The 13,145-nt window shown below is 39.5% G+C and overlaps 1 protein-coding gene across 9 annotated transcripts in view; it reads right to left on the bottom strand.

The window, feature by feature from the left end:
- The window catches only part of LOC109685508 (phospholipid-transporting ATPase IB), a 583,492-nt gene that overhangs the window by 443,029 nt on the left and 127,318 nt on the right, over positions 1 to 13,145 (bottom strand). For 8 of the 9 annotated variants that reach the window (XR_012436298.1, XM_074043751.1, XM_074043752.1 and 5 more), the window contains 5 exons: positions 11,869 to 11,942; positions 9,796 to 9,865; positions 8,598 to 8,725; positions 7,149 to 7,260; positions 1,289 to 1,454 (listed from right to left, as the gene is read on the bottom strand). Coding sequence is in view for 8 of the 9 variants with exons in the window: in XM_074043751.1 (XP_073899852.1) it covers positions 1,289 to 1,454; positions 7,149 to 7,260; positions 8,598 to 8,725; positions 9,796 to 9,865; positions 11,869 to 11,942 (550 nt within the window). In the remaining variant the exon portion in view is untranslated. The remainder of the gene's footprint in view (positions 1 to 1,288; positions 1,455 to 7,148; positions 7,261 to 8,597; positions 8,726 to 9,795; positions 9,866 to 11,868; positions 11,943 to 13,145) is intronic. The other variant, XM_074043755.1, reaches the window with a different exon arrangement.

The raw sequence follows: 13,145 nt of genomic DNA, 5'->3' as shown, positions 1-13,145 counted from the left end.
TACAAACAATAAAAACCCAAAAGATTAATGACAGACTTCTCAGTAAGAAGTCAGAAGGAAGTAGGAAATCACAAAGAACTAACGCAAAAAGAATGTCAATCAGAATTCTTTGTCCAGCAAACCTTCCCTCAAAAACAAAGGAAAAATTAGGATTCCAAGATAAAAACTGAGGTAACTTGTTGCCAGCCAACCTGCCTCCCAAGAAATATTAAAGGAAGTTCACAAGAATGAAAGAAATGACACATGACATTAAAAAGTCCATGTTTTAGGGCTGGAGGAGTGGCTCAAGTGGTAGAGCACCTGCCTAGCAAGCATATTCAAATCCTAGTACCACCAAAAAGAAAAAGAGAGAAAAGAAAAATCTACATTTTTTTAAAAATCCACATCTAAAAAAAAGGAAAGCTAATGATGTGACTCAGAGATAGAGCACTTGCCTAGCATGTGGTGGTCCTGGGTTTGATCCCCAGCACAAAAAGAAGGAGAGGAGGGATCATAAACAGAAGGAGAAAGAGGAGGAAGAGAAGAGAGTGAAGGGAAGGAGAAGGGGGAAGAGGAAGAGGGGAGGAGAGGAAGGGGAAGGAAAAGAGGAGGAGAAAAAGAAAACAAAAGGCACCAGTAAAGAAACTTATATTAGATATTTATAACAGATAGTAGAATTGCATATTTTATCTTGTCTCCTTCATTAAAGAAATTATAAAATATCTTTATAAAGTTTTGTTGTTGGCATTACATGCAGATGTTATACATACAGCCATACAAAGAGGTGAGGCAACAATAAAGATAAAGAAATTATATCAGCTGGTAACTTATTCACAGGAACAAATGAAGGGTACCAGAAATGGAAAACAGGTAGAGTAATATAAAATAATTTCATAAATACATTTTTTCTTTTAGCTTCTTTAAGAAACATGAGATTATAACAGATAGATGTAATATATATGACAATAACAGCACAAGCAGAGGAGGGAGTGGAAATATACTGGAGTGATGTGTCTGCACTGCACTGAATTAAGTTAGTATCAACCCAAACTGGATTTTCACATTGTAATTCCTAGAGCAACAACAAGGACCTTTAGTAATACCTTAAAAACTGTCATTTGAGTAAAAAACAATTCCCAACTGTGCTCATCTCATGATTCCTACTCTGTCAATTCTTAAAAGCTTGGCATTTTGTACAGTAGCCAAAGGGAGCAGAAGGATGGCAAGGCTACCACTCACAGATCACTCATGGAATGACCTTTCATGGGTCATTCTATTTCAACAGGTGACAACCCTCCCCAACACTTACCCATTTTCTTGATGTACCAGTTCTTTCCACCATGCGACCCATTCCAGTACAGGGCCCCCACCGAGCTCACCAAAGCCATGACCAGGAGAATGCCAAATAACACCAGGATCTGTACATTGGTCACCTTCTCAACATTGGATCTCTTGAGAGGTGCTTTGGTAGAATTCTGTCAAACAGTGTTTAAAGTCAGTAAGGAGCAAACGGGAGAGATAAAAGGAAGTAAGACAACTAAATTTGGCCATGGAAAAGTAAAAGACTATTTCTCTTCCAAATAATCAATGAAATTAAAAAGTGTATTGTGCTCTGGAATCAAGTTTAAAGAATACATTCCAACTCTACATGACACATTACTTCTCATGATTACATCTTAACATAAAATTAGTCATTTTCATTGTAGAATGCAATAACTGCTAAATAATTTAAGACCAGTTTAAAAGAAATCACAATACTGCTAATTTGAGAGAAACTGGGAGACTGTATACAATAAAAATCTAAATAGAACCTTTAAAGTAATAACATGGCTCTATAATAAACACAGGAAGAGAGATTTTAAAGTATTCACTTATCTTCCAGTAGCTCAAACTCTGAGGGAAAAAAAGACAGACATGTACATTGATAATGCAAAACAGAACACAGGTGTCAAAAATAAACGAATGGACAAGAGGTTCACTTGGAGAACTGTGAGTAAGAAATAAGCAGAAAGGGTTTCATGGATAGGAGAAATCAAGTCACAAGCAGAATGAAGACAGGTAGGTGAAAGAAAAAAGCAAGTCTTACACTGGTAGGGAAACCAGCCCAGCTGGAGCTGAGGCCACCTGTTTGGGGATAGATATAAGATAATTTGGCAAGACTAGACTCAAGTAACTCACTACATCCTCTGAGCAGAAGAAAAGTCAATGGAAGAGCTTCAACAAGACAGTTGTGTACCTAAAGCCATTTTATAAATATAAAAAAATCTGAAGATAGTTTTGATGGACAGAATAAATATCTTTAAAAATATATACCTGCCCAGCTGGAGCTCAGACCACGTGTTTGGGGATAGATATAAGATAATTTGGTAAGACTGGACTCAAGTAACTCACTACATCCTCTGAGTAGAAGAAAAGCCAATAGAAGAGCTTCAACAAGACAGTTGTGTACCTAAAGCCATTTTATAAATATAAAAAAATCTGAAGATAGTTTTGATGGATAGAATAAATATCTTTAAATATATATACCTGAAAAACAAGATGGTACCCAATGGCGCCCATGTCCTACTTCCTGGGCACTGAGGTTATGTTAGACAGCAAAAGGGACTTTCAACATATGATTAAGAATCTGAGGTGGGGAGATTTTCCTGGATTACCTGAATGGGCCCAATCTAATCATAAGGGTCCTCAAAATAAAGAGCATCTCCTGATTGTGGAACAAGGGAGAAATGACTACAGAAAAATGGTCAGACAGATGCAATACTGCTGGCTTTGAAGATGGCAGGAGGGAACCACAAGCCAAGGAGTGCAGGTTCCGACAGAGGCTGGGAAAGGTAAATAACAATTACCCTACCAGGGTATTCTGCAGCCCACACCTTGAGCTTTAGTCTGGTGTGACCCATATCCACCCTCTGACCTACAGAATTGCAACATAATTTTGTGTGGCTTTAAGCCACTAACCTTGCTAAAGTTTGTAAACAGTAACAGGAGATTACTAAAGTAGTACAGCAGATGGCTGAAGGAGATCCTGAGAAAAGGAAAGGTAGGTGGGAATTAATTAGGATAATCCATTCCTGGAAGTGAGACAATTCCTGGATTAAATCAGAAGCCAGGACTGGCTGGAGAGAGATGGGCAATGGAGCTTCATCTACAAGTCTTCTCCCATGAATCTCGGCTCTGGCTATTTCAGAGGTCACACTGATTTGCAAGAGTAGGTGACATTCAAGTTTGTAAGGCAAAAAATGACCAAAGAAATAGTATCTTGGAAAAAAATGTAGGTCATCACTCTCCTTTTCTCTATGATCAATTTATCTGGTCACAAAAAGAGTGAGGTTAGAAATGCCTCCAAGAACAAGAATACTAATAAAGTCACAATGCGAGAATAAAATTGAGATGAAATGAGAGGTAATTCATTCCTGAGCTCCATAGAGAATTTCATGCATGATGTCACTGACACCCATCCAAATTCTATCACTGAACCATTATCACCATTTTAGGGGGTGAAGAAGTTGAGAAATTGTTATATTGTTCCACTTTTTCATTAGTTCTAATTATTTGTCCCTTACAGCCTTAAAAAAAAAAACCCTCTAGACTCTACATGAAAATCTATTAGCAAAGGCCATCTTGTAATCAATTGAATACCATACAAAGTCAACTGGGACCTAAATGCACATCTGGCCTCATGCAAGAGCCAGGAGACCCGTCCCAACACTGTTTGTCCTAATCTTTCCAAAACTAAAGATTTTATTATTTTAATAAACATTTATTGAATGTACAGGCAGAAAAAATGACAAAAACCTAATTTCTATAATCTCATTAGTAACTAACTCCAGTCAGTTAACGTGATTAGGAAAATTTACCTTTCATCCAACACAACAAAAAAAAACCTGAAAATTTCAGGATTCAACACTTGTACCTTGTGGAAAGCCAAGTTCAGCCCACCCATTCCATTCCCCTGAACGTTTCTACTTTCAACAATGGCTTTTTAGTGTTAGATTCCTTCTAGAATCTAAGTAAGTTGTAAGTTATTTTGAAATTCTTAAAGAGCACCATGACTTTGATGTAATCGAGTTGTAAACAGAAACAGGTAAAAACACTAGATTTTGAAAAAGCTTGAAATCAAACCTGAATTTCACATATTTTGTTCCCTCTGAAAAAGCAGGCAACAGAATGCTGGTTAGAACAACAACTCTGGGGTTTCCTTGCCTGGATTTGAATCTCAGCTCTATCTCTTTTTAGGTTTGTAAGCTTGGGTTATTTAGACACTATGCCTCAGTTTCCCCATCTATGAATGGAGAACAATGATAGTATCTTCCTCATAGTGAAGAATAAATGAGTTAATACACGTGAACTGCTTAGAGCAATCCATGATGTATCGTGGTTAATGTTTGCTGTAATTAATGTGCTAATTTCTCTTTCCCATTAATTCAACCATCGTATGTGGTAGACTGAAAGATGACAATGTATAACTAACTATGTTAAGCATGAACACAGTGAACCCTGAAGGGCAGAAGGCATAGAGGTGGGAATTTCAGAACCCTGAAGCAGTGCTGGCAGAAAGGCTCAAGTGGCAGAGCACCTGCCTGGCGTGAGGCCCCCAGTTCAAATCTCAGTGCCACCAGAAAAACAAAACAAAACAAAAAACCCCAAAGCAATGGATCTTCCTCTCTGTGGTCAAGTAGCATAAACACAGATGAAAAATGTTACTTCGCAAACAGGATGGCTTCCAGCTATGTGTGTTACGTTACATTCCTTTTGAAAGTTCAGTATTTTTACTGGCTCCAGTCCTAGAGGCACAGATGTTGCTGCGGTTTTTCCATCACTCTGTACTGGAGCAGTCAACTTGCAGGAAGCCTTATCAAGGGGTTTGTTACATGGAGGTCTGTCACATGGAGGAGCAGGGAAAGGGGCCTCTCACACTCACAAGATACAGACTGCATGAGTTCACTTATTGCACACTTTTCTCACCAAAGAGATCACAGGAATGTTTTAAAGTACAAATAACTCTTAGACCTGAGTTACAATGCTATATCCCATGCAGAAAAACAATATTATACCCTGAAAAGTCACCCAATATAAAAGAGAATTTGAAGAGGGCCTGAACTTGTTATATGCACAATCTGAAAAATAGTCTTGGGACCCTACCCAAATCTGAGCTAACTACCCATCATCTCTTTGTCACTCTAGCATAAAAACACAGAAGTAATGATCTGTGGTCAGTGGAGCTCCAAGTGTTTGGCAGAGGTTACGGGCACTGGGATGAGAGAGTTCAAGACCACTTACTAGGTGGCAGAGCACTATTCATCAAGGTGAAGTCTTTGCATACAGACTTCCCAGAAACAATAAAATTTAACCATTCTAAATCAGCCCTTGTGAAGGGGTAAGTACCAGGCAGGAAGGCAGATCAGACATTTCTCAGACAGGCCAAACAATCTTGATCCACCCAAAAGCTGCTTCTCAGAATTCACCAACTATTTGTTTTTCTACCTGTCATGAAGCCCCTTTCCCCAACATACAACCTCTGCAAGCTTTCCACTGTGCCTGGGGCCACATGGTTCTACCATCTAAGCTGCTCCAAGTCCTTCCCCTCTTCATTCACTCTCCTCCTGTTCCCTGCCTTACCCAGACCTGACCCTCCCCACAAAAGCAGAGGACACTTCACTGAGCCCATGTCTGGAGGTAGTATTATTAGGTGTACATTTGAGACCTCACGGTACTTCTTACCTTTGTCTAATGCCATCTTTAAAATGTTGTTCACAAAATTCATGCCATTTGGCTACACTACCTTCTGCCCCCTCCCATCACGTTCCCTCCTTCATGGAAGACTTGAGCAACTGGCTCATGGAACTCCTCCTCTCTGTCCCAATCTTGCCATTATCCTGTCTTCAAAATCCCAGCACCAACCTATTGCACACCTCATCGTTCAGTTCCTTACTGCTCAATATCAAATGGCCTGCCACAGCTCACCCTTTCACTTCCTACTGCCATGGTTCAGCTGCAAGTCTCCCCACTCTAGAAACCCTCAACTTCAGAAACTCGAAGATAATTATCCTACGCACTTATCAGCATATATATCACTAAAAGACTGCAACAACCCTCTTCAACTTCAGTGACTCTCTCTAGCCTTCTAATCCTAATTTCCTTCCCTGTCTTCACTACATTAAAGAGCAGGTGTGGCCCAGGGGGGATATCTAATCTGTTCTAAGTTTAAACTCTCTCATCCTATTATTTGACCTCTATGGGGGTTGGGGGAGGCACAGCAGATCAAAACAACAGTCTCCCTCCTCAAGCTTATAATTTAAAACATGATTCTGCCTTGGGATCATTCAAGGTGTCTGGTCAAATAGCACCCAACCTTTCTGTATACACTCACAGGACTCTGTAATGCCACATCTTACAATAATTACACCACTACTTTGTAATCCCTATGACTAATTCATCTTCCCAGTTCCCCAAGAATAAGACTTGATCTTCTGCTATTGTATCCAAGCACAAGACTCAGTATATGGTGACCACTAAATGATGTTAATCGAGACATATGGACAGATGTGAGCCTTAGAAGTTATACAAAGGGGACAGACAAAAAGAAAAGCCAATTCTCATTAATAATGGCCATTAGCAAAATATCATGGCAAGTAATACCCAAGGCACGTAAGAAATGACATAGATACTGATTTATATAGAATTTCAAAAGTTGCCTGACCAAACACATCATAATATAAATTTGGGCTACAAATTCAAAAACAAAAATTTAAGAAAAAAAATTAGGTAAAAAAGAGCAAAATCATTTTAAATTGATAATTTTTGAAATATGAGGAATAAATATTAGTTGAAAAATAGCTCAGTTTAAATGTCGAGAACTAACTCCCCTCTTAAGTCCAGAAGACAAAATATGTTAAAATCAATTGATCCTCTTAAGTGTAGAAAACACTATTTGTACTTCAGGTGAGAGCTAACCAATACCCAATAACAACAACAAAAAATCCAGAAGAACTACCTAAGGAGCTAAAATTTAAAGGTACTCTTTTTCCTAATTTAGGTTCATAGATAAACCTGAGCTTCCTAAATGTGGTATCTGCATGCCCACCCCCACCTCAATAAAAATAGAAAGGGTAAAAAACCAAACAAAAATAATAAAGTCAATAACGTTTTTCAGCATAGAAACATTTTACCTGCATGAGTTTGGTGTCGTGTCCAGTGTAAACAACTATGCCAAAGACCCACTGAGTATTTCTAAGCTGTGTACCTCTTAATAAGATCTGGTCAGGCCCAAGGGCAACAGGGCTAAAAATAAGAAACAACATTTACATTTAATGATAGTCTGACAAGCATGAGCTTCCCCCTTAAACAATAAATCAAATGCTTTTTTCAGTCAAATTTGAGCAATAAAGGTTACCCTTGGCTTAACATACCAGAAAAGGACCACAAAAAAAAAAATGTCTGTTTCATCCATTCATCACTGAGAAAAAAACCAGGATTCTTTTTCTATAAAATATTAGAGGGAAGTATACCTCTTATAATCCTGTTACAAAAGAACACCCAGAAAGGAAGTTGCTAAAAGAACAATCAGAAGTTTATTCATTTCTGAAACTCAATTTGTTTTATAGACTATGATAAGGGGGAGAAAAGCAGCAAACTTCTCATATTATATTTGTCAGGGATGACTTAATGTTTAGATAAATGACGGAGTGATAACTTAGTAATATGAAACAGGGAGTAGAGTAAATGGAATGACTGGCTACCCATGCAAAATGACAACCAAAAAGTAGTCATACTTAGATACCATATGTGGCTTTGTTTGAGTGCTATAATTGGGTCCTTCCAAGATCTAGGTTGATTCCAATGCAATGGACAGCCCAGTAGGCTCTCAGAGGTACAGGAAGGAGGCATTCAGATAACAGATGGGCAACAATTAGAGACTACACCTACACTTGACAAAAGACGGCTCTCAGACGATGAAGCAAAAGCCAAAAGACTAGGACAACAGAATATGGACAATGGGGCACTGAACATTTTAAAGAAAGAGTAACTGTTCACTTAATTCAACTTTCTAAACAAACAGGGCTGGAGGTGTGGCTCAGTGGTAAGAGTACTTGCCTCTATTAAGCAAGGCCCTGGGTGTGATGCTTAGCACAGCAAAAACAAATAAAATAAAAACAAACCCTTTAGAAGAAAGCTAGCAAAAAAGGTATAAATTTCTCTCCCAAGTGTATCAGGTTGGACACACCTCAGACACCTCTCTTCTGATTTTTTACACCATTTTATTCAGCTAAAACCCCTTCTCCCGCCTGGCAGGTCTGGCACAGGAAGAACAGGCTACCTGCTGTGAACCTCTGAGGCCCTATGACTCTAGTCAAAAGTGGGAAGTTTTTTGTTGGTTTTCTTTGTGGGGGAGATGCTGACCTCAGGGCTTCACACTTGCTAGGCAGGTACTATACTACTTGAGCCACTATGCCAGCCCCTTAAGAGAAGTTTTAAATGGTTGAACAATCTCTCAGGGCTGAGCTAAATATGAAGAAACCTCACTATTTTCCAACACTATAAAATTAGGAAACATTTTCCAAAGCTCCAGGAATTCTTGGTCACATTTAGAAAAAGAAATTGAGAAAAGGAAGAGCTACCTTTTCCCATCCAGGTGCAAGGTGCCAGTGAAGTCATAGAGGTGGCGATTGGGTCCCTCACATTCTATAGTTCCAGACAGCTTCATCAACACTTCCCTTGTCTGCATGTCAGCAGTGTGGCTCAAACCCTAAAACATTAAAGCAATAGAGAAAATTGAACACGATCTTCTGTGTTTAAGAGACAGCAGTCAGCATTCCGTCAATCATAATGAGTCAATGGCAATGTGACATTTTGATAATCAAGTATAGGTCCCTTAAGCGGGCCTTTGCCAACAGCTTCTGCACAACAATCTCATGCAAAAATGTGAAGAAAAGATTTCAGTGTAGTAAAAGGTGCAGATTACATCCTTGTGCTGGGAACATCCAGGTTTAAGTAATAACTGACATACCCAAAAGCCTGACAGGAAGCACGCACTATTGGCTGTCCTCTAACACCAAAGCAGAAAATAGTACCTCTCTGATATTCTACTCTCTTCTTTTGGATTTTTAAAATGCTGTATTCTGAACATCTCCAAACACATGGAGAAACAGAATAGAACAACAAACCTCATTAACTCTTCTTTAAGCAGAAAAAAATTGTCTAGAGAAAATAGGTACAGGAGAAAAAAAAGCTATGTAGACAGAATTATTGAATTCAACTTTATACAACAGAAAGAGTTAAGTGTCCTAATGTTCAATATTTGTATACATTACAGACTATTATTCTTCATGTTAGGATAAAATGTACACTAAGAATAGTTTATTTAAGGAAAGGAAATACTGTATGTAATATAACCACTCTCCACAGCTAGATTCTCAATTCCAACAACCAGGTAAACTGAGGTTCCCAGGTACTGTCTACTCTGTGTGTCCACTACAGGTGTGCTCCTTCCCACTGCCCAGCTCAGACCAGCTTAGTAAGAATGTCCGCTATCTTTAGCATCCCAGGTAAGGAGCTCAGGAGGGTGGAACAAAGGCATGATACACTTTATGACCTACACTTTGATGAAGTCTATTTATTCTAGGTCCCCTACCTCTCTCAGTGAGTTCCCTCATTATCAAAGGTACATTCTTCCAGATTCCACTAGGGCTAACATGTAATCTTTTATAAGTAAAAAATTTATTTTTTCCCCCACAAAAGACACTGACTAGTACATGTGGAGGCCCTATTTGCTACTTGGGCCTCTATTAACAACTTCAGCCATAAAGGTGACTTTACCTGACGTATTTTAAGGTTTGTTTCTCCATCTAGATTAGCTGTTTCCACATAGCACATTGCCTGAGGTTCACTAAGAAGAAAGGAAAAAAAAGGGTCAAGTTTAGTAACATCCTTTCCACCTATTAATAGGTCATAAAATCTCTATTATGGGAACTGCTAGTGGGCCCTTCAAATGCATCGTCATAAACAACCACTTTAATGGCAGTAATGGATGAGATAGGAAGATGCACGTTCATCTTTGGTATTCAACACCAGTACAAAGTTGTTTTCCCAAATAATCCACTCTCACAGTCCCCATATAATGACCACTTAGCCTCAAGCAGACAGAAATGACAGAGAGTGAACACATAAGGTTCCAGCTAAGACCCAGCCTCTGGGGTGGGGAGATTCTTGAAGGCTGAAGCCCAGCCTGCACCTGACCAAAAGAGCTGCTCTAGGCACACCCAGCACAAACATGCCTTTTAAAGAAAAAGAGTTGAAGCATCAAGACGTAAGTTTGGCAAGCCTTTGCTTCCCTGAAAGTTGTTACAATGTCAAAAGGCATTCTTTATTGAAAACACCTAATCTTCAGGACAGAATACTCAAACAGTAAAAATAAGAAAGCAGATTCTGTATTCCTACTTCCAGCCTTCTGGTTTAGGTTAGTTGGTGTAGTAAATGGCTAAGAGAACAGACTCTGAAACACACTGGCTAAGCTGAAATCCCCTAGAGTACTATGTTCAGGGGCCACATGGCCTTGAAAAATTGTTTGATCACTCTGTGCCTTGGTTTTCTCATGCATTAATGAAGGATATCATGGGTTGTTTGGAAGATTAAGTGGGATAATGTATTCAGCAGGCTGCACAATGCAAAGCATACTCTCAGATACTGTGAACAACCTCAAAATAAGATGTCAGCTCAGACAAACAATCCCATATCAAAACCAAATAACCATAACCAAACATCAAGAAATTTATATTTTTAGATTTCTGAGAATTTCTATGATACCAATCAATAGGGTAATGCAAGAATCCCCCCATGTTTATGGTGCTTTTCCCCCTTCATAGGCCGTGGGTCCTAGTTTTAAACCTTCGTAGCAGAAAATTAATACTAAGCTTGAAACCTAATGAATAATCAAACACAACAGAAGAAACACTGCCTGTGATCGAAGAAAATGCAAACTGTGTAAGTTTCTGTGATTCTCAGTAACACTTCAATATAGTGGTCTCATATAACATAATCTTGAACTCCAGAACAGAAGTTACTCCTACCCTGATTGTAGCTTTCCTTCTTTGCTATGTACTTTTTATACATCAAGCAAAGAAGGGCAAGGCAGGTGTTGTTCCCTTACAAGTGCTGATACCTTTTTCTAGCATAAAACTATCTAGAACATGGCCATGGTATTTGGGCAGAAAGAGGGTGAAATGTGGACGAATGAAGATCAACATCACCTGCAGGCTAAGGTCAGATCTGTGCTGAGAAAACACCCGTGTTTCTCTGAACAGCTGCTCAAGGACAGACTGACTTCTGCAGGACAGACTGCTGGCTGGACCCAGTCTGACACTGGTGCTGAATCTCAGATACACTGCAACCTGGATGCTATTGAACCTTCATTCCACTGTCCTTGAATCAGCATCCCTTTCTATGAGGAAAACCTCAGAACGGCCTGGCAACTAAAGGAGTTGATACCAGTAAAGGGAATTCAGAAAAAGTCTAAAAGAATGAGTGGGAGGAAGAAAATCAAGGGTCAAGATAAGAGAAGGCAACTGACCAAAGTACAGGTTGAGCACCCTTTATCTAAAATGCTTGAAACCAGAAGTGTTTTGGATCTGTCACTGCTTTGGATTTCAGAATATTTGCACAGACAGCTCAGCATTCTAATCTCAAAATCTGAAATTCAAAATGCTCCAGAATCTGAAACTATCATTAGTTCAGGATGCTCAACTTGCAATGGGAGACTAGGACAGTGAGAGGAGGATGGGGACTCACAGGGTAAAAGTGAAAAGCTGGCTCAAGATTTCTGCAATTGTCACTTAAAATATTGCATTATTCTTAGCATTCATTTCCAAAGCTGTGCCCACTAGCACACCTGACCTGGAGGAGAACAGGACCATGTCAGCTGGAAGATACTGCCCATTGAGGACCTTCACGATGTCACCCACTGCCACCTAGAGACCAAGGACAGGGACAGAGAGGCATGAAAGAAAAGAAAGCACAAATGTGGTAAGGGTGGTTAAATATGTGAAGAAGAATATTAGTACATAACAAAGCTATACCTGGACAAGAACAACAGGAAAATGCTTCTATACGCTCAACCTGCAATACAGTCGGCCCTGTGGATCCACGGATTCCACATCCACAGGTCCAGACAACCAAGGATCCAAAACATTTGAAAAGAAAAACTATATCTGCACCCAGCATGTACAGACATTTTTCTTGTCATTATTCCCTAAACAATACATCATAACACTTGTCCCATATTATTATGTCATGTAGGTATGATTTAAAGTGCACGGGACAAACATTCTATGCAAATGCTAATGCTACACTGTTTTATAAAGGGGACTTGATACTTTTGGTATATGTGGGTATCCTGGCACCAATTCCTATAGATACTGAGAGGTGACTGAACTGTCTGCAGTGACATTTCATGAAAAGAAAAAAAGGGAGAAGGAGAAAAAGATGAGTGAATGACTACAGAGGTTACATTTTCTTCCAATTGTCCATCCACCTGCAAATATTCAAACACTGCCAGAGCGGCATGTAGAGGGACAGGGTTATGCACACAGCTCTGCACTGGCCTACAAATCTGACTGGCTTTGTAAGCATGAGGGAGTTATGGACATTGCATGCCTCATCTTTCTCGTCTGTACAAGAAGGATAATAGCAGAGTTCAAGGGACTGCTGAGAGGATCAACTGAGTTAACAGAAATTTTTCTTTTTTACAAATGGGGAAACCAAGGCTCATGGCAAAATTACTTGACCAAGGTCACACAGTCAGTGTGTTAGAGCCAGGATTCAAGCTTGGGTCATTTGACAACAGGCCAGTACCCTGACCATATACCAAATTCACCCATGAGCACAGCATCTGAAAGACCGTCCAGAAATACATGACATGAAACACCACATAAAACATTTGTGCAGCCTTAAATTGACAGCAAAAGCATTATGATCAAAATCAGAGACCATCTGACAACCAGATTCCAAAAGACAGAAGATGACAAGCCAATGAAACAGGATGCAGTCTCCAAACATGCACTATGGTCAAGAGCCTGCAAATGCTTTAAGTAGCAGGGCAGGAAGTGCCAGCTTGAGAGAATGTGGCTTCAAATCGGGCAAGCACAGGCAGGAATCCTGGCCTTGCAGACACG

Source organism: Castor canadensis, chromosome 10, assembly GCF_047511655.1.
Source record: "Castor canadensis chromosome 10, mCasCan1.hap1v2, whole genome shotgun sequence".
Taxonomy (NCBI): domain Eukaryota; kingdom Metazoa; phylum Chordata; class Mammalia; order Rodentia; family Castoridae; genus Castor; species Castor canadensis.
Note: the sequence above shows the minus strand (reverse complement) of the source record. Positions and strands in the feature narration are given on the sequence as shown.